Source organism: Sceloporus undulatus, chromosome 2, assembly GCF_019175285.1.
Source record: "Sceloporus undulatus isolate JIND9_A2432 ecotype Alabama chromosome 2, SceUnd_v1.1, whole genome shotgun sequence".
Taxonomy (NCBI): domain Eukaryota; kingdom Metazoa; phylum Chordata; class Lepidosauria; order Squamata; family Phrynosomatidae; genus Sceloporus; species Sceloporus undulatus.
This window is the reverse complement of record NC_056523.1, coordinates 60,526,635-60,547,956: the sequence shown is the minus strand read 5'-3', so window position 1 is coordinate 60,547,956 and position 21,322 is coordinate 60,526,635. Positions and strand designations below refer to the sequence as shown.

Here is a 21,322-nt window from a genome sequence, read left to right as displayed (position 1 = left end):
AGCATGAGGAAAGATAGTAAATGGCATATATAAGCAAATTCAGTTAAAACCTCTCCAAACAGGAGATATCTTAGGGTAGGTTAAAATAAAATATGACAAATAAGGAAGGGGTTGGAATAGCTAGGCAAAACAAGACAACTAGGCAAATTAGAACTTTAAAAACCCTAGATAAGACCTGATTAGAAGGGGAAAATACCAGAGCTCTTTAGATCACACCCTATCATGCTGCCGCCATCTTCACACACCCATTATGCTATTCACACAGGTGAATTATTCAGGTGAGAAGATGTGTATACAATTTTCATTTGAACAAAGAATTCATATCTGACTTAGGGCCGAAGCAGACACGCAGAAAGGAGCGGCTAGAAGCCATTCCCAGCCTGATCATCCAGGGGCCATGGTGAACACACATCGTAGCCCCAAGGGCGCCTCCCGCTGTGGTCCCAAATAGGTGCAGAAAAGATCCACTCCTGGCCCTGGCGTGGTCCTGGCGTGATTTCCAGGCACTCTGGGGACATGCTTTGTGTAAATGTCATGCCCCCGGAACGGCTGGAAGCCACCTCTGTCTACCCGTCTGTTTCAGGCCTTTGTCTGGAAACAAAATGTGCATATGCTGTATACAGACAAAATACATGAAGAAAAAGAAACAGATTTGGATGCAGTTTCATTATTCATGTACTATCTGCTTCCATAAGCAAAACTGTGAAGGGATTATTTCTCTTCCACCTTATCAGCCTCCCCCTACAACCCATGCCCCATCAAAACCTAATCCAAAACTTTCCAAAATGTTCCAGGAAAACGTGCATTTTTCAACTGCAAGTCTTATTCATTCTCTGCACTTTTAAATTGTACACATGATTTCTTGTGCATATTATTTTCTGACATGTATTAAATACCTTGCAGATGTGCAGTTTGGGAGGAAAGGTTTCCTTTGTCTTGCAATGAACCTTGAAGGTGTGCAATATATTCTTTCATTGAGAATTTTTACAAAATTCTTCTCCATCCTTAGGTAGGTAATACAACGTGCCTTTCCATGACTGTGAAAGTGTGGCTTAGGAACAGCTCAGCATGAACAGCCAAGAAGGCTAGTCATAGGCAACCATTTCATTTTATAACATGCAATATATACTCGACTATATGTCAAGAAATTTCTTCTCCAAAATTGACCCTAAAATCATGGGTCGACTTATATATGGGTCAATACACTAATACTGGTTAGAAAGATCCTGAAACAAGCACTGCCATGATGCCCCACTCTTTGTGCCTCAAGGCAGGAAGGGGTGTGTGTGTGTGTGTGTGTGTGTGTGTGTGTGTGTGTGTGTGTAAGACTTTCCCAGTCCAATTTGAACACCTTCTCTTCTCATCAAACTCCCCATTTAGCTCTACTTCTGTCCCTTCCCAGTCCAATTTGAAGCCCTTTTCTTCCCATCAAAGAAACACCCTTTTTAGCTCCACTTCTGTCCCTTCCCAGTCCAATTTGAAAGCCTTCTCTTCCCATCAAAGAAACTCCCCTTTTAGCTCCACTTCTGTCCTTTCCCAGTCTGATGTTAAAGCCTTCTCTTCCCATCAAAGAAATATCCCATTTAACTCCATTTCCTTTCCTCTCCAACCTGATTTTTCAAACCTCTCCACCAGCAGCTGGAAAGTGGTGTTTGGTGTTTGGGAGAGATACAGAGAAGGAGGGATGAAAGTGGTGTTGTTCCGTTTCCATGAACTGTTATAACCCCCTAAGTTTTACCCTTGACTTAACCATGGATCATATCAAAATCCAGGATTTGACCCTGAAACCTTCCCTTAACTTATACATGAGATTGACTTGTATATATGGTAGTTCAAGCTCTCTTCTTTTCTCTTCATCCCTCAAGCTTCATGCCTCATGCCAGAAGCTCAATCCTTGATTTTTTTTTTTTCCCCTTGCCTAAACCCTGGTAGAGCAGTGTTTAAATGCCAATACTAGAGCCAAACATTGTGAGTTCAACACTGCAGGGCTCCAGGTCGACTCTGTCTTCCATTTTTTCGTGGGTCAGTAAAGTAAAATGCTTACTCAGCTTAGTTTTTTGTGAGTTTTTCGGGCTATGTGGCCATATTCTGGAAGAGTTTATTCCTGATGTTTTGCCAGTATCTGTGACTGGCATCTTCAGAGAATCTTTCAGCATCTTTGAAGATGCCAGCCACAGATACTGGCGAAACGTCGGGAATAAACTCTTCCAGAATACGGCCACATAGCCTGAAAAACTCACAAAAAACTATGGATGCCGGCCATGAAAGCCTTTGACTTCACATAATACCCAGCTTTTGGGGGCAACTGGCTAACACATTGTAAACCACTTAGAGCATGCTTAGCACTATAAAGTGGTATAGAAATGTAAGTATTTTGCTAAGTGCTATTGCTATTAATTGCTTCCTGGGTTTAGAATCCACCAGTTAGTGCAGGTCTAGTAGCCAGAGTCTCTACAGTTTCTACAGTTGCTGAATTAGGAACATTCCCCGATGAGATTAGAACCTGGTCCAAGAAAATCTGGTTTATATGTTTATTGGATTCTTGTATGAGGTGATTCCCCACCCTAGGTACTACTGTAATACAGTACTACTGTAATACTACAACTATTTGTACAACTTCATTCTTCATTTTTGTCCAATAAAATTCTCCCGGAGAAATACCTCTGTGTAGCAGCATTTGCACTACTCCTTGATCACACTATTTCAGCATTGCTTCTCGATTAATGAATGAACTGAAGTTTACTCATAAATTTCAACAACCTAGTTACAGCACTAAAAACAGATTTGGTGTGTTGCTTTGGTGTGCCTTAAATAATTTCTAACTCATCCTAAGGTGATCCTAAAGTGGATCTATCACAGAGTTTTCTTAGCCAGATTTGTTCAGATGTGGTTGTTGTTGTTTTTGCCTTTGCTTTCCTGAGGATGGGAGAGTGTAACCTGCACAATCTTTCCCAGTGGGTTTGCATTGCTAAGGAAGTATTCAAACCCTAGCCTCCAGAGTCATAGTCCAACACTCAAACCATAACACCACAGGTTGTTTACCTATAATTCTTTTTCAGATATTTTTCTCTCTTCAAGCAAAGCAGAAATTAAAAATAATCTTACCTTTTTCTTTTCTCCATTTTTAATATATTCAATGCCAATGGCTTTGGTGCCTTCAAACAAAATTTTTGTTACAAGTGTGCTGTCTTCTGCAGACAAGTTTGGACGGGATAATGCAGGGTGAAGGTAGGCACTAGCTGTGCTCCATCTTTGACCTATAAAATACATTTTCATTTAATAGAAGCAGTTACCAAAGTAATGTGCAAACTTAAATTGTATTATGTATTGTGCTCTAAAAATAATTTGGTATTTCTAGTGTTATTATATATTCTTTATTCTCTTAACTCCACTCCAGCAGCTGGTGAGCTACCAACCCATCCATAGAAGGTTTTGTGTGCATATACATCTCCCCCCACCTCCAGGCAAAAGGATCCAGTGCAGTCATTCTAGTGATAGAACTTCAGTGGAGCAGGAAGGAGCTATTAATCTCCCCAGGCTCACCCATAGCACTGCAGTTATCATCAAAACCTCCTCTGGATGTCTGCGAAACCCTGTGGAGGAAAATTTTGCGAGAACTGCAAGCATTTAAATTTGATTTCAAATGAAGCATAAATCCAAGAAGTCAAAGGTTTTTTTTACAAGGTATCTAAAGTTGGCAATGAGGAGTTGACCATAATCTAAAACTCTCTCTCTCGCAGCCAAAATAAGCAATTCCATTTCCAATGAATTGAAAAATCAATTTGATGAATCACAGAGCTTGGAACTGTGTTCCAAGAACACAATTTCAAAACAACTGTGAGGAGTCTATACAGAGTTACTGTAAGGATCCAAACAGAATGTTTTAAGGCTAACCTTTGTGTATTGTCATGTCCATCCAGCCAAAACCTTCTTGCTGAAAACCATTCATATCCTCTGTGAAAGGGTACCCAGCTTGTTGGGCTGCATCCAAGAATGCACGATGAAGAAGGTTTTTTGTTTTCCCCCTGGAGACATGGAGAGGGCCATTCCCACCTCGATAAAGATCAGCACCCAGCTCATGAGTCTGTGCTTTCTTAAAATAAGGCAAGCAAAACTCATAGTCCCAACCAACAGCCCCTTCCTTACTCCACCTGTTATAATCTTCTGCATGGCCTCGAATGTACACCATGGCATTGAGAGATGAGGAACCCCCCCAAACTCTTCCTCTGGGCCAGTACATAATGCGATTATCCATGTGCTTTTGTGGTGTTGTATGGTAATACCAGTTATATTTCTCATCACATAGGTTGTAGGTCAGTGCAGCAGGCATATGAATCTTCCACAGTAACAGTTTGCTGTTTAAAATTGTATCTTTCGGCCCTGCTTCCAGAAGTTTAACAGTGCTGTGAGGATCTTCGGTCAACCGGTTGGCTAAGACACACCCTGCAGATCCAGCTCCAACTATCACATAACTGAAAGAGTCCATGTTTTCAAAACTAACCTGCGAAAAAGCTTGTATTCTCATTTTCTGTCCACTGAAAGCTTTTGAACCATTCACTGTATGTATTTTAATTAATAATTCTCCTATTCTATGAAGGTGATTGGCAAAACTATATTTTGGAACTCTTTTGATTAAGTAAGACATATTTCCCTGTTTGACTTCTGATGCAAATACGAGGATTTGACCTAGAAAAAGAAGTGGAAAAGTGTTTTCCATTAAAATGCATTTGAACCCAAGACTACAGAAGCTATCTGTATCATAGTTTTAGGACTTAATTCTGTTGTACTAAAAAGAAAAACAGGACATTCGTTTTAATTATCCAAATGATAAAATAAATTTTTGCTCTCTGATTTATTTCTCCCTGCTTATAAATAACGCAACTTTAAATTGGGTGTAAAATCTTCACATACAAATTCTTGCTTTTCCTGTAGGATAGCCTGAAGTTAAATTCTCCCAACCCCCTTTCCCCTCATTACTGTCACTGGTCTGCCAGTAAGCGAGAAGCCCTAACTATAAAAAAAAATTGATCTGAGGTAAAGGATTTAGTGTACCCTACTGACAAAATCCATAGAAACATACCACCTAAAGGCCACTGGAATACAAAAGTAGGAAACAGAGCAGAATAAAAAATTGTAGGAAAATTTGGCCTGGGATCAAGAAATAATGCAAGAGAGCAACTGATTGAATTTTGTGAGGCCAACAGTTTGTTCATCACAAACACATTCTTCAAGCAACCACAAAGGCAATATGGTACATGGACACCACCTGATGGCCAATGTAGAAATCAAATTGACTAGATAATTGGAAACAGAAGTGGAACATGGAAAAGCTCCATTCTCTCTGCAAAACAAAGATCAGGAGCAGATTGTGCACTAACCATGACCTGCTAAAATAAAAAAAATTAAAGTAAAGCTGAGAATAACACTAAACGAACCATTGTGCCAAAATGCAACCTGAGAACTTCATCATATAATTTAAAGATAATGTAAAAAAACAGATTTGCACTATTAAGCCTAACTGACATAGAGCTAGAAGTACTCTTGACAGAAGGCAGGGACATGGCCAGGGAGGAATGTAAAAAGACACTATCTGCAACCAGAAAAAAGAAAAGCCTCAGTGGATGACAGATTAAACTCGCCAAGCAGTTAAAGACAGACAAGAAGAAAAATTAAATGGTACTAGAAATAGGGTCAGATCCTTGAATGCAACTGTTCAGCAACTTGTGACCATTTAAACCAAGAGTGGGGATGCTCTACAACAGTAGGAGCCCTGGTGGCGCAGTGGTTAAATGCCTGTACTGCAGCCACTCACTCAAAACCATAAGGTTGCGAGTTCAATGCCAGCGAAAGGGCTCAAGCTTGACTCAGGCTTGCATCCTTCCGAGGTCACTAAAATGAGTACCCAGATTGTTGGGGTCAATTAGCTTACAGTTGTAAACCGCTTAGACACTGCTAGTTCAGCATGAAGCGGTATATAAATAAGGGTGTTTGTTTTAGTTCCCAGACTTTTGGGCCTCCATTAGTTCTGCACTTCAGATTCCAGAGATCCCAGCCAACTTGGCCAACATTCAGCAATTATGGAAGCTGAAACCCAAAATATATGAAGACCCAAAGGCTGGGAAGCAGTGCTCTACAACCAAGAGGGGACCAAATAACATGACCAAGTACAAATTAAAAGATGATGGAAACAATACAATGAAGAACTATAAAGAAAATGAAGGGATGACAGATTCATTAAAGGAAGAACCATTTAGAGATGAATAATGTTGGACAGCAGAAAGCATGAAATAATTTCAGCTGAAAATCAGCCCCGTTTTTATAGGCCTAGTACAGACCGCCCCAAAAGTGCCTAGTTTTCCACTGGGGGGGAAATGCAGCGGACAAACCTTGCGGTTTCCTGCTGGCGAAAAAAGAACCCACAAAAGCGGGTTCTTTTTCTGCCGTGGTAGCAGTGTAACAAGTGCATCAGTGGCGCACTCGTTACGTAAGTGTCGCGCGGCACCATGCAGACGCACGGCACTTATGTAATGATAGCAGCACCCATCTGTACAGGGCGCCAACATTTTGATGCTCTCGTCACATGCTAGGGTTGAGGCATGTGTGGGCGGAGCACCCTCGGCCAACCCCTAGCATGTGACGAGGGCGCCCCATAGGCCCGTCTGTACCGGGCCATAGATTATATAGCAAAGCCTTTGTGTTGATCATGAAAAACTACCAATTGCTCTTAAAGAAATGGGCGAGCCACAAAATTTGATTGTCTGTAACATGTACTCAGGACAAGAGGCTACCGTCAGGACAGAATACAGAGAAATTAAATGGTTTCTAATAGGCAAGGGGGTCAGGCAAGGTTAAATTTTATAACCCTATCTGTTTAACTTGTATATTAATTATACATAAAGCAGGATTAGACTCAGAGAAAGGAGGCATGCAAATTGGAGGAAGGAATTTCAACAACATAAGATATGCTGATGACATCATACTACAAGCAAAAATAACAAAGACTTGAAATGATTACTCTAGAAAGTGCAAAGGAGGGTTTACAGCTGAACTTTAAAAAAAACAAAAATAATGGCCACAGATGGTTTACATACCTTTAAATCAGATGAGGAAGATATTGAAATAGTTTAAGATTTTCCATGCCTTGGCTGTCATTAATCAGAATGGAGACTGCAGTCAAGAAATCAGAAGGTGAGGACTTGAAAGGGTTGCCATGAAGGAACTAGAAAAGATCCTGAAGTGTCAAGAAATATAACTGAATACCAGTCCATGCCACAGTTTCAGTTTTGAAGCATGGTGAAGAAAGTGGCTAGGAAGAGAATTAATTCATCTGAAATGTGGTGCTGGAGAAGAGTTCTACAGATATGATAGACTGCTAAAAGGATTAATCAATTGGGTCCTACAGCAAATCAAGACTTATCTCTCCATAGAAGCCAAGATGACTTCTGTTGTACTTTAGCCATATCTTGAGAAGACATGACAGAGTAGAAAAAAACAATGATGTCTGGTAAGGTAGAAAGCAGTAGGAAAAGAGGAAGACTGCATTCCAGATGGATAGACACTAATCAAGGAAGCCACAACTCTGAGTCTACAAGAACTGAGTGGGGCTGTTGAGGGCAGGGTTACTTGAAGGTCTCTCATCCATAGTCATGCTAAAAATTGAGGATATTTTGAAATTTCTCCTAGACAGAAGGATTAAATGTAGGACAAGCCCTGGAAAAGGAGGATGTCTGGTCACTCTGAGAGAAGGTGGCTTCAATAAAAACTTCACGTTATACTTCTCTCCTTCTGTCATAAGCAGAGTCATTTTCAGCATTGCTTCTTATTCAGTGCTTGAATAGGGGGGAATATCATCCCACTTCTTTTGGGGTAGACATTATTTTTATTGTAGGCAGGCAGCTAACTTCCACATAACTGAGATTCCTCAAGACTAGAAGCCGTGATCAGAGGAGAGTAAAGACACAAGCAATTCCCTGAAAGAAAGATGGAGGAGGACTGTAATGCATCTGAGGAAGTAGACTTTAGTCTACGAAAGCTCATGCTGCCAACTTCTTTCTTTCAGTTAGTCTCAAAGGTGCTACTAGGTTAGCCTTCCTCTCTGCTCTCTTTCCATTGTCATAAAGGCCTCTTTTTACTTGGGCAGACCTTCAGCTGTTAACTGTTAGGTACATCCTTCTACATACTGATTCTACAGACTAGCATGGCCATATATTTGAGTAGAGGAGGATTGTAACGCCACATATGCATGTTTTTGACAGGTATCTCAAACTACATTCAGTTAAGGGGCATCAGGGTGGCAAATTAGGGAAACAGAATATGAGAGCATGGGACATGAAAAACTAATGCCAGCTTTCTCCCAAAGTGGGACCCAAAGCAGCTCCCAGAAAGAGTCAATTTAAAAAGAAACCAGAACAATATATATATTATATATATATAATATTTTTAAAATCCCTCCAAATGAAAGGCAGTTGAGGAGCTTGGAAATGTTGGCTGTGCTGCCTGGGAGGACCCTGGGAGTTTTATTGCAAAGAAAGGTAACTTCCCCGAGGTCTACTTGAGATATGTGTCCAAGTTTCTAACAAAAGCAATGCCTCTTAAGAGCCAGCGCAAGTGTCTCCGTTGTTCTTTTCTTCGTTTGATTTTAAACAACCAAACAAGCTCCCTTCAGAGAAGTTCCTCCACTGCCACCAGGCTGCCCAGGCACGTCCTCCATTTCAGCTTTGAGAATCCCAAAACGCCCTCCATTTTGATCATGCCCAAAGCAACCAGGTGTCCTCCTTTTTCCAGGACCTGTCCTCCATCCCCAGTACAGTATTGGAAATCCCCAAACGCCCTCCATTTCGAGCCTGACTCAGAAGCATGCATTTGCTCAGGTGTTTGGAGCTTTTTTATTATATTTTGGTCACGCCCTCCATTTTGGACACACACCACAGAATATATATCCCACATATGAGATGGGGTCGGTTGGTGGTGGTGGAGGAGGCTGTGTGTGGAGGGGCGCCAATTAACCTCAGGCAAGCGGGGAAGAGTCGTCACTTTTAAGCTCCTTGTCAGGCAAATGGCCACTGAGGCGAACGCTTCTCCCCCTTCTGGCATACATAGTATATATATATATATGAGCTATAAGCAAGTATCTCCTTCAATAGTATATATAGTTCCAAGTATATATGTGTGTGTGTGTATATATATATATATATATATATACTTTTATATGGTATACTGTACTTATATATAGTGACGCTATAAGCAAGTATCTCCTTCAATAGTATACACACACACACACATATATATAGTATAAGTACATATAGTTTTATATATATACTTTTCAGGAGGACGTTGAAGGGGGGAGGGGTAGAGAGGGGAAGCCCTCGGCCTCGCTCTCTGAGGCTACAAAATGGCGTCCTCTCCTCCCTCATTGGCGGTTGGGCTCCCTGCGCGCGCGCCCCAAGTGCTCCATAATGCTCCCCCGCCCTCAGTCTCTCGCCCCACTCACGCGCACAGCAAGGGCTCCGCTGCTGCTGCTGCTGCTGCCGTCGCCAGTCTTAGTCCCCAGGGAGCTTACAGGCCCCTCAGACGCCCCCGCTGACTGGACTCTCCCGCCCCACAGGCCCCTGAGGGACACAGTAGTTCCCTGGCTGGGAAGAGGAACAAGGAGAGGGAGGGGAAAGGCTGTGCTGCCACCAAGGCCTATGCCCCCAACAGACACAAGACACAGAAACACCTCCTCCCTCAGCTATTAACTATTCTGCCTTCTCAGATATTCATACTAAGTTATTTATTGACTCATTGTGGTATTTATACCCCGCTCCCCAGCCCTAAAGGCTCTCAGAGCGGCTTACAATTACCATTACTTTTAGACGGTTTCTTGCCCTCAGGCTTACAATCTAAAAAGACATGACACAAAAGGAGAAAGGAATTGGGGGGGGGGGGAAGGGGATGAGGGCCAGTGGTTCTCTCTCTCTCTCTCTGAGGCCTGGACCATGGCAGATGGACTGGGGGGAGGGCTCTCCTTAAGGATAATCCCGATGGCATTTGGGTCCCTGTATTGGGAGAAAGGTATAAGATAAAAGAAAATAATAATAATGGAACGTCCTTAAAGACATGGGAGTGCCAACACATCTGATAGTCCTGGCAAGGAATCTGTACTCAAGACAGGAGACCACTGTCGGGACGGAGACCGTGGAAAAAACAATGGTTCCCAATTGGCAAAGGGGTCAGATAAGGCACTTGTATGCAGAATATGCACCTGGAACCAGGAGACCTCAAAACTGTAGTACATGGACTGGTAACCTCACAGCTCGATTTGTGCAATGCGCTCTACTACATGGGCTACTCTTTTGCTTAATCCAGAAACCTAAATTAGTACAGAATATGGCAGCCAGGCTGGTCACCAGAAAAACTAGGAGTGACCACATGACACCAGTGTTACCAACAAGCAAGGTCTTTAAACAGAGGCTGGATGGCCATCTGTCGGGTATGCTTTGGTTGTGATTTTGTCATGCCCAGCCTGGAGGACGACTCAGAAGATGACCCAGAGCCCCTGGGACCTGAACCCGTAATTGGAGAGCCTGAGGGTGGCCCTAGCTCTGCTAGAGCAGAGTCTGTGACCCCTTGAGAGGTTCAGCAGCTAAGTCTGCCTGAAGCCGAGGCTGTGGAGGAAAGAGTGTCTACCTTCAGGGAGCGTTGAGCCAAAAGGAGGGCCTTCAAATATCACAGAGGCTTTATCAGAAGCGTGTTTGTGATCAGACACACCTGAAGGCCTGCTGCTTGCCTATTTAGGCAGCTGGAGCATATGTGGCTCTATGATTATAAGCATCGAAGATATTCCCCATAATGTTTTACCAAAATCTCCTGAATTCCCCAATATTTATTATTATTATTCAGTCAAAATCCCTGGAAAGAAATTAAATTCCCTGGAAATTGGCAACACTGCATAACACCAATATTGAAATCACTCCACTGGCTGCCTATTGGTTTCTGACCATAGTAAAAGGTGTTGGTTATTACCATAAAGCTCTATATGGCCTGGATCCAACCTATTTAAGTGGTCACCTACTTCCATAATAATCCGCCCTGCACACTCAGGTCCACGGGGAGCAATTTATTGCAGCCTTTAAAGACCTGATTAACTGCAACCTCCTAGAGGACCTTTCTGCAACCGCTCCCAGACTGTGGAATGGCCTACTGGATGAGATGTGTCAAATCACCAGTTTAGACAGATCTCTTCTGGCAGGCCTTTCCTGAATAAAAGCACTCGGCTATAGAATGATTACTCCCTCAGGTCTTATATCACACTGCCACTCTGCCCATTGTTTCTATTGTTGCTAATATCTTATTTTAAAAATTAATTTTAATTCTAATGTGTTTAATTCTGTTTTAAGGGGGGTTGTAATATTATATGTAATAAGCATTGTATGTTGGATGTTTTAACTATGTTAGCCGATTTGATTGTTCTTTTACAGAAAAGTGGGGTACAAATAAAAGTTTTATTGTTTAGTATTTAGACACAGAAGAAGGAGGAGTAAAAATAGGAGGAAGGAATATCAACAATCTGAGACAAGCAGACGATACCATACTACTAGCTGAAAACATCACAGACCTGGAACAACTACTAAGGAAGATCAAGGAGGAAAGTGCAAGGCAGGCCTATTGTTGAATAGAAAAAAAGCAAAAATAATGACCACAGAAAATTTACACAGATTCAACCTAGACAATGAGGAAATAGGAATAGTAAAAGAATTTTCATACCTGGGATCAAATACTGATCAGAGTGGAGACTTCAGTCAAGAAATCATAAGAAGACTAAGAATAAGCTATGAGAAAACTAGAAAATATCCTAAAATGTAAAGGCATACAACTGAGCATGAAAGTTAGACTCATACAAGCCATTGTATTCCCTATTACCGTGTATGAATGTTAGAGCTGGACAGTTAAGAAAGCGGATAGGAAGAAAATCAATTCATTTGAGATGTGGTGCTGGAGAAGAGTGCTGAGGGTACCATAGACAGCCAAGAAAGCCAAACAAATGAGCCCTAGAGCAGATCAAACCAGAAATCTCACTGGAAGTCAGGATGACTAGACTGAGGCTGTTGTACTTTGGCCACATCATGAGGAGGCATGACTCACTGCAAAAAAACAATAATGCTAGGACCATGTCCTATGAGGAATGACTTAGGGAGCTGGGGATGTTTAGCCTGGAGAAAAGAAGGTTAAGAGGTGATATGATGGCCCTGTTTAAATATTTGAAGGGATGTCATATTGAGGAGGGAGCAAGCTTGTTTTCTGCTGCTCCAGAGAACGACCCGGAACAGGATGCAAGCTACAGAAAAAGAGATTCCACCTCAACATTAGGAGGAACTTCCTGACAAGGGCTGTTTGATAGTGGATCACACTCCCTCAGAGTGTGATGGAGTCTCCTTCTTTGGATGGAGTCTCCTTCTTTGGAGATCTTTAAGTAGAAGCTGGATGGCCATCTGCTGGGGATGCTTTGACTGAGATTTCCTGCATGGCAGGGGTTTGGACTGGATGGCCCTTGTGGTCTGTTCCAACTCTATGATTCTATGAAAGGTGGAGGGAAGCAGAAAGAGAGGAAGACCACATGCTAGATGGATGGAGTCTATTAAGGAAGTAATGGGTATGAATTTGCAGTGGAGCATAGGGAGTCTTGAAGGTGTCTCATCTACAGGTTTGCCATGAGTCGAGATCACTCAAGTTTGGGTAACAACAAAAAATAATTATAATATTTTTCCACTCTTAGACGTTCATAGAAAGTGAGGTATGTCGATACGAGTGTATGTCAGTATATGAGAAGATAGACTAGTACGCACATGCACACACGTTCTTCATACAGATAATAATAATTATTATTATTATTATTTATACCCCGCTCTTTAGCCAAAAGGCTATCAGAGTGGCTTACAGTTTGTTAATTATACATTTCCCTGCCCTCAGGCTTGCAATCTAAATAACAAACACAACACACAAAAGGAGAAGGGAATGGCAGTAGGAAAGGAGAAAAGTCCAGCAGATTTGCTCTCCCTTGGAGGCCTGTTAGAGCTGGGTTGCCTTCCTCTCCCTCAAGATGGTGGATAGAGGGATGGAGTCAGATGCCTTCTGGGAGGGCTCAGTTCTTTAGAGAAGGCCTGATGAGGTGGGGGCCTACTTTCTCTCTCCCTCAGAGGCCAGATGTATAAGAGTGGGAGAACAGATAATTAAAAAAAAATTATTGAGAAAAACAATTACAGTACAGTACATACAAACCAACAACGTCTCAAAATAAACAGAACACACATTAGTCTCCAATATATTATACAGTGAGCCTGCGCCATATGCGGGTTCCTTATAGGTGGCTTTCAGTATACGCTGAAGCCGCCTGGGAAATGGGCAAATGCCCAGCGTGCACGCATTGTCATGTGGTGAGCACGAGCCCCATTATATCCAGTGGGGCTTGTGAATGGTGCGCACAGCTGCGGGGCATGTGCACAGTCGCGCAGCAAGCATCAGTCCCATGGGGCTCAAGCATACACGTTTTTTGCTTTACGCGGGGGGAGGGGGTCCCCTGTGTAAAACAAGGGGCCACTGTAATATCATATATTACAAGTACTCCACCCCCTTTCCCCACCCTATTCAATGTATATTTTCCTTCCCCTCTCCTTCCTCCCAACAACCCTCTTTTCTATATCTTCCTATTTTGTTTCCTTCTTTTCAACCCCTTCATTCTACCTTTCTTTGTCTTCATTTCTTATCTTCCGTTTTCTCCAAATCCTTCTTCATTCTACTTACTTCCAATCCTCTATTTCTTAACTGACCCATACTTTCATTTAATATGCCAAAACCTTCTGATCCCCAGAGGAGGGAGAATTTATGAGTATATCAGAAGATGAGAAGATAGAGTGGTATATACACATACATTCTTCATACAGATGCATGAAGAGTGGGATAATTTAGGAGTATATATGAGAAGATAGACAAATACATAGACACACCTTATATGGGAGAAGGGAGAATATATGAGTATATATTAATATATGAGAAGACAGAGATTATATATGTATAAGTGGGAGAAGGGAAAATATATTAGCGTATATGAATATATGAGAAGACAGATTATATATTTATAAGTAGGAGAAGAGAATATGTGAGCATATATGAATATATGAGAAGACAGATTATTTATAAGAATGAGAGGAGAATATGTGAGCATATATTAATGAGAAGACAGAGAGAGATTATATATGTATAAGAGTGAGAGAAGGGAGAATATATGGATATATATGAATATATGAGAAGAGATAGATAGATAGATAGATAGATAGATAATATATAAAAGTGGGGGAAGGGAGAGTATATATGGATATATAGGGAGAGAGAGAGAGATGCACACACACACACATACTCTTCATATGAGGGGGTGTCATAAAGAAATAATTATCACCAGGAAGTTATTATGGTATATTGAAAATTTGTCAGTGTCAAATTTGTCAGCTGAGGGAGGAGTGAGAAATATAAAATATATTTATATTTTTTACAAAATATAAGAGAAAATTGTTATAAAATGTTTTACCGATGGTATTTGACGCCGGAAAGATTGGCTACAATTTACAAAAATAAAAACAACAAATGTTGGAAATGTGGGGAGACTGTAGGAACGTTTATACACTGTTGGTGGAACTGCAAAATCATAAAGAAATTTTGGAAACAAATCAGGAACGTAATAGGAGAGATCTTACATATCAATGTGGAATTAAGACCAGAGAGCTTCTTATTGAGTATGTTTGAGAAAGATGTTGAAACAAGATATGGTAAAATATTATTTTATATGACATCAATGGCTAGAATATTAATAGCGCAAGTTTGGAAGACAAAGGAGGCACCGAAGATAGAACATTGGTTAATGAAGCTGCTAGAAATGATAGAACTGGATAAAATGACGCAACTGTTAAGGGACGATAAGATGGGGAATGTAACAAAGAAAGTTAATGAAGATTGGAAACTGGTGATGGACTATATGAGGATGCAATGGGGAGAGGAATTAATTGAGAAATAAGTATGTACGGGATGTCAAGTTTTTTTGTTGTGACCTGATTTGTTACTGATATAAAAGAATACAAGGAGAGACAGTCATACGCTGGATAAGCGTTGCCTTCGCAATGAAGAAGTTAATATAAATACAATATATTATGAGTAATTATATATGGTACATGAAGGGAAACAGATGTATAAAGAATATGATAAATATAGAGGAGGGAAGTCACAGAGGTGAATGTAGTGGAGAAGAATGTAAGAAGAGAGTGGGGTATGTTATATAGTAATAGAGATTGTTGTGTGTTTTTTTTTTTGATGTTGTGTTAATATGGGGGGGATAAGTATTGGGGGTTGCTATGGTAGATGTTGTGTGATGTTTGTAGTTGTTTTTGATGGATGATTGATGTATTTTAAAATGGAACTTAATAAAATTCTTTAAATTAAAAAAAGAAAGAAAGAAAATTTGTTAGTGTCATTGTGTCCTGTATTTTTGTTACCGGTTGTGCCTAAAGTGACTAATGTGTAAGATGGAGAATACTGAGGCTTGCATCATAATTAATTTCCTGCATTTGAAGGGTAATAGTAGCCAGCAAATTTATGATGAGATGATGGTAGTTTATGGAAATGATTGCCCATTTTATGACTACTGTGAGATGGAAAATGAATTTCCAAACTAGTCACATGTCCCTCACAGATGTGCCAAGACCCGGAAGATCATCCATGACAGACAGTGCGACCACAGTGAAAAAAGTGCAATGTTTAATCCTGGAAGATAGACGAGCAACCATCGAAATGATCATGAACAAAACTGGTCTCAGTTATGGTAGTGTGTGGGAAATTATTTAAGATGAACTGCATGTGTCTAAGGTGTCTACACACTGGGTTCCACGTTTGCTAACCCCTTTCCAGAAACAAACATGGTGTGACCTTTCAAGACAGATGTTGATACTGTTGGAACAAGATGAAGAGCATTTTTTGGTTGTCTTGGTAACCATGGATGAATCTTAATCTATTGGTATGATCCAGAGACCAAAACCATGAGCATGGAGTGGAAGCATGCCGATTCCCCTCCCCCAAAAAGGCAAAGGTGCAAAAGTCAGCAGAGAAGTATATGCTCTCAATTTTTTGGGACTGTCTTGGAGTTATTCTTACAGATTACCTTGCAAAGGGACAAACCATCATTGGCACATACTATAGCAATCTTCTGGACAAGTTGTGAGATACTCTGAAAGGGAACCTCCATTGCATGCTCTCCAGAGGCATTCGTCTCCTAGCTGACAACACACTAGATCGCTCGTCTCAAGTTGCAATTAAGAAAGCAAGGGCATGCAGCTTTGAGATCTTGCAGCATCCATCTTATTCTCCCAACCTCGCACCAAGTGACTTTTTCTTGTTCCCAGAAATTAAAAATACATTGTGGGGGCACCGATTTGACAACACAGATTACATAATTCATAAAGTGGAAGAGTGGTTTAAGGGGTAATCTGCAGACCTCTACAATATTGGTATTCGGAGAGTCAAGAAACACTGAGGAAAATGTGTAAATCTGGATGGTGACTATGTAGAGAAAAGTTAACAACTAGAAATCAAAACAAACATTGTTAAATTTTTCTAAAGGTGATAATTAAAACTATGATACCCCCTCAAGTGGGAGAAGGAAGAATATATGAGTATGTATCAATATATGAGAGAGAGAGAGAGATACAACGCACACTTCATATATATTTATAGGAGTGGGAGAAGGGAAATGAGGTAGTTTTACAAATATATGTATCTATCTCCTTTCCCATCTCCCACTCAGTTCATAGTGGGGAATGCAACGGGCAAGAAGGGTTAAACTAGATGACCTTCATGACCCCATCCAGAATGAACTGGTTGGATTCAGTCTGACAAGGGGAAACTAAGCCTATATCTAAGAAAAGCTCCCTAGTATGAATGAATGGTATTCTTCGGGTTCATTCCCACTTACATTTAAACCAGTTTGCGATTTGCCTTCGCTCCATTTTGGTGAATTTATTCCAAAAGGTCCATCGTTACCACTATGAAAGTGGATCTTTTCATCACCCTCTTGTAATTATAATAATAATAATATAATTTATTTATAGCCCGCTTTTCCAGGGTAGATCAAAGCGGGTTACAACAAAGCAAAACGGAATACAAAACAGAATACAAAACATACAATATAGACATCATCAAAACAGCTCATTATGTTAAAACACTATAAAAATACGAACAGCATAAAAAAAATCCAGAAAAAAAAACAAACTAGCTGAACGAGACCATTGTATAACGAGAGAACAGCATAAAGTCAGGACACATGGGGGGAAAGCTTGTCGGAAGAGAAAGGTCTTTAGTTCCTTCCTAAAGAGATCAAGAGAGGTGCTTGGTTCTTTTTTGACATGATTGTCGTCCCCACTAGATTGCTCCACTTCAAAATGCATGTCAGTGATCTGTGTGTCATCAGTGACATAAGTGGCAGCCTGGCTTGGGAACTATATATCATTTTTTAAAAAATGATAGAAGATTCAATTCATTGGTTCTGCATCTACATGCCTCACAATTTTATTTATTTTTTAAAAAATAATATGCCCATAGGTCACACCACAAGCACAGAGACACCAGTTACGAAAAACTGAGGAGGGATGGTAAACACCCCTCTGCCATTAGCCCCTCCCTTCCAGAATGATGCGATTCAGAGATCAATCGTTCGCACTTATTGAACATGCTTTGGAATCAATTCTTTTCTAAAGAACTGCCAAAGAACTAGTGTCAAGAAAGGGCAGTTTTTTTGTGTTTGCCTCGCTTCATCACGATTGAAACTGATCACAGTAGGATTGGAACCAGTTTCAAATGGGAACGATGGTCATATAACCCAATCAGCAGTTCACTTTAAATCATAGTGGGAACGTGGCCTTTGTACCTCCAGTTCTACGTCATCCCCCCAAAATTAATTAAGATAAGATTTTTCCCACTGAGCTAGTTGGTTTCTTTCCAGGCTTCTTTTGTCTCTCCCTTCTCCAAGTCACCACCTTTTGTGGATCATAACTGTAATAATCTCTTCCCTGGAAATAATTAATTGATTTAGTGGTTCCAGGGAAGCAACAAAGGATCAATCTACCCTCCATTAAAAAACAACCCAAAGACCAAAAAGCCAAGCCCTCTTGGCAGAACACTCTGTCACTGCACAAAACATGTGTACGTGATGTTTTCTGATGTGGTAGAAATATACATCCTTCCTCAGTACTTTGCCTTTGGTAGTAAAACAGCTGCTGTGGCATTACCTGAGGTGGATCAAAGGACAGGTCTGAGAGGGAGAACACTTTATTTTTAATTTTATTGTCAGGAAAAGTGACATTCACATTTAGAGAATAGTATAAAGTCATAATGACAAGAAAAATAAGGAAGGAAAAGTCTATTTACAAAGAAATCTGTCACCGGAAATAGATTGGATTTAAAGTGCTATATCTAATTTTGCATAAAATAGAGAGCTTTTTAACTCTTTCCATTTCAAAACACCTCTTCCCAGTTACTTTTGTGTTCCTTTCCCCTGTTCTGCTTTGTATTAAAACCTGTTTTAATTGTATTTTGTTTTTATTGGAGAGTTATTAGCTGTCTGGAGTTCCAGTTTTTGGCAGAAAAGTGAGATATAAATGTAATAAAGAAAAACAGGTAAAAATCTACCACAACATAGCCATCCACTTACATCAGTCTCTGATATATGAAAAGTACAGAAAACACAACATAGAACAAATAAACTTATTTCCATTTAATTTAGAAGGATTTCAAAATGTTTACAAATGCCTTTACATTTTAATGCAAATAATATATATATATAGAGAGAGAGCTTTCTTTTCTTGGGATGACCACATACAGCTGGTGCATACCTTTTATTCTTTTATCTGTATTTGGGGGGAAATTACGTAAAGGGTTTGATGGTGAATAAATTTCTTGCAGTTCATGTTGAAAATTATAGGACTTATGCTTTGACTAAGTTTTGCATTTCACTTATATGAAATTGAAATGAAATTTATTATTATGGTCGATGACCAGCATAAAACAATATAAAAGAGTGCAATATTATACAATGCCCCAAAAGCAATGCAAACGGTACAGTACAAATACAATAGGAATACAGCTTGGAGGCTATAAATTCAAGTAACTAGGGTGAAATCCCTTCAAATAGTAGATGAGATCGATAGAATAACAAATTAAAAATGAAGACACCATTTTTCGTCTACAAGCTATTGCAGCAACGCAAAAACTTGCCACCTTGGTTGTAATCCCTGGCTGCTGGTCAGCCAGAAGGTAATCAATGTAAAATATATCAGGTTTACCTGGTATTTTTTGTAAAATTGGTGCTATAAAACAACGCTGCAGATCCTGGTAAAAGGTTATATGCAGAATTCCTTTCAACTGCTTTTTGAAGCTATGTTCTCACAAAGGAGTTGACTTTTTTTTTGCTTGACATTTAAAAATAATAATAATAAGCCTAACAGTGGGATTGTGGGTTAGGGATTGTTTTTTCCTCTTTCTCAAGAAATAAAACCACAACAGTCTCTGCTCCCAAACTGGTGCAAACTAAAACTATTTCACACATATTATATTGCTGAGAGATTATATTATTATATGGCTGAGAGAGTGTGACTCCCCCAAGGCTAACTTATCCCAGGATTTCTTGCTAAGGGTGTTCCTGAAGGGCTTGCCGTTTCCATCCTCCGAAGCTGACGGCATGGGGGCAGGGGGGAGGGGGTTGGCCAAACAGTGTGACGTAGATGCGCATCATTTGATTGACAGTTTAAAGAAAACCCAAGAATGATCGAAATGGCGGCTCCATTTTAAATGGATACAAATGGTAATGTGAACTTCATTAGGGTTAAATTGCCATGGAGAGATTCGATTGGGGTAAACATAATGAGAACTTTGATTCAGTACTGCATCATTGAATCTCCCCAGATTTACTCATCACAAAAATGCTGTTGTGAATGGAGCCCTAGATAGGAATGTAATCGGCATGCATAGAAGCCAGGGCTTATAAAAAGGTCCCCTGGTGACAACAAACTAAACTGCACAGGACTGGTTTCACACTAGTATCTGTAGCCCAGATGGCCCTCTTCATGCCACACTCCTGAAAATATATGTGTGCAGATTTATGTATATACATGTTTACAATAAATTGCCTAGCTAAGGTGCAGAAAGGTTTAGATGAAAAGGTTCTCTCTAGTCAAATCCAATATCCAGTACCCATAGAAAAATAATGTGGCTCCATTAACAACCACCTCCAGGTCTACTATTGTCCACTATTCCTGAGGGAATTGCAAATGGGCACCATTTTGTTTGAGATGTGTCCTTGGTTTTAGAAGAACTTCTTGACCTCAAACTGCTTTCCCCATCTCAGACTAAATGATCTAAGTGATGGGCAGCAGTAATAGTGGAGGGTGGCACTGGCAGAGGATCTCTCGGCGACAACAGCAATGCCCCCATAGCTAACGTGTTAGTACTCCACAGAAGGAAGCACAGTAAACCTATTTTGATTGTTTTTTACTATGGAAATCCCATGATGAGATAGTCCAAACTGAAACAAGAGATAGAGCCAGAAGATGACATTCCCAAATCAGAAGGCACTCCATGAGCTACTGAGGAAGAGCAAAGGACCATTATGAGTAGCACTGTAGCTAATGATGCAATTGGACTAAACCAAAAGGGCATCCAGCTGTTGTGCTCAGTGCTAAAAGAAAACTCTAAAGGGTCACAACACATATTAGAGGAACATGGAATGTAAGAAACAAGAAGTGGAATGTACAAACATTGCAATACAGTCGGCCATTCTTATACACTGATTTTTTATACAAGGATTCAAGCATCCACAGTTTGAAAATGTTCAAAAAAAGTATAAATTCCAAATATCAAACCTTGATTTTCCATTTTTAATAAGGGACACCATTTTGCTATGTCATTATATTTAATGGGACTTGAACATCCACAGATTTTGTTATCCACAGGGGATCCTGGAACCAAACCCCAGCGTATAACAAGGGTCCACTGTACTTGGGGTTAGCAAGCTAAAGAGAATAGGAGTGAGATATTTAAAATCAGATAACTGCACAGTGTTTTACCCAGGAAATGAAAAGCTAAGAAGAAATGGGGTGGCATTAATAGTGAGGAGAGATATAGCGAAAGCAGTTACAGGATATAACCCAAATCAAAGCAATAGAATTTTAGGGAAAATCCATCAAGATAACCACAATCCAACTTTATGCTCCAACTGCAGAGGCAGAAAAAGAAGGAATTGGAAGATTTTATG

At 40.3% G+C, this 21,322-nt stretch overlaps 1 protein-coding gene across 6 annotated transcripts in view; it reads right to left on the bottom strand.

Moving 5' to 3' along the window:
• Positions 1 to 9,699, bottom strand: part of CHDH (choline dehydrogenase) — a 41,701-nt gene extending 32,002 nt beyond the window's left edge. For 2 of the 6 annotated variants that reach the window (XM_042452167.1, XM_042452163.1), the window contains exons 1-3: positions 9,320 to 9,430; positions 3,895 to 4,686; positions 3,106 to 3,257 (exon numbers count right to left, since the gene is read on the bottom strand). In XM_042452167.1, the coding sequence (XP_042308101.1) occupies positions 3,106 to 3,257; positions 3,895 to 4,686; positions 9,320 to 9,413 (1,038 nt within the window). In that variant the 5' untranslated portion in view covers positions 9,414 to 9,430. Of the gene's footprint in view, positions 1 to 3,105; positions 3,258 to 3,894; positions 4,687 to 7,091; positions 7,307 to 9,319; positions 9,431 to 9,490 lie in introns of those variants that run through there. The other 4 variants (XM_042452166.1, XM_042452164.1, XM_042452162.1 and 1 more) reach the window with 4 other exon arrangements.
• Positions 9,700 to 21,322: the final 11,623 nt, after the last annotated feature.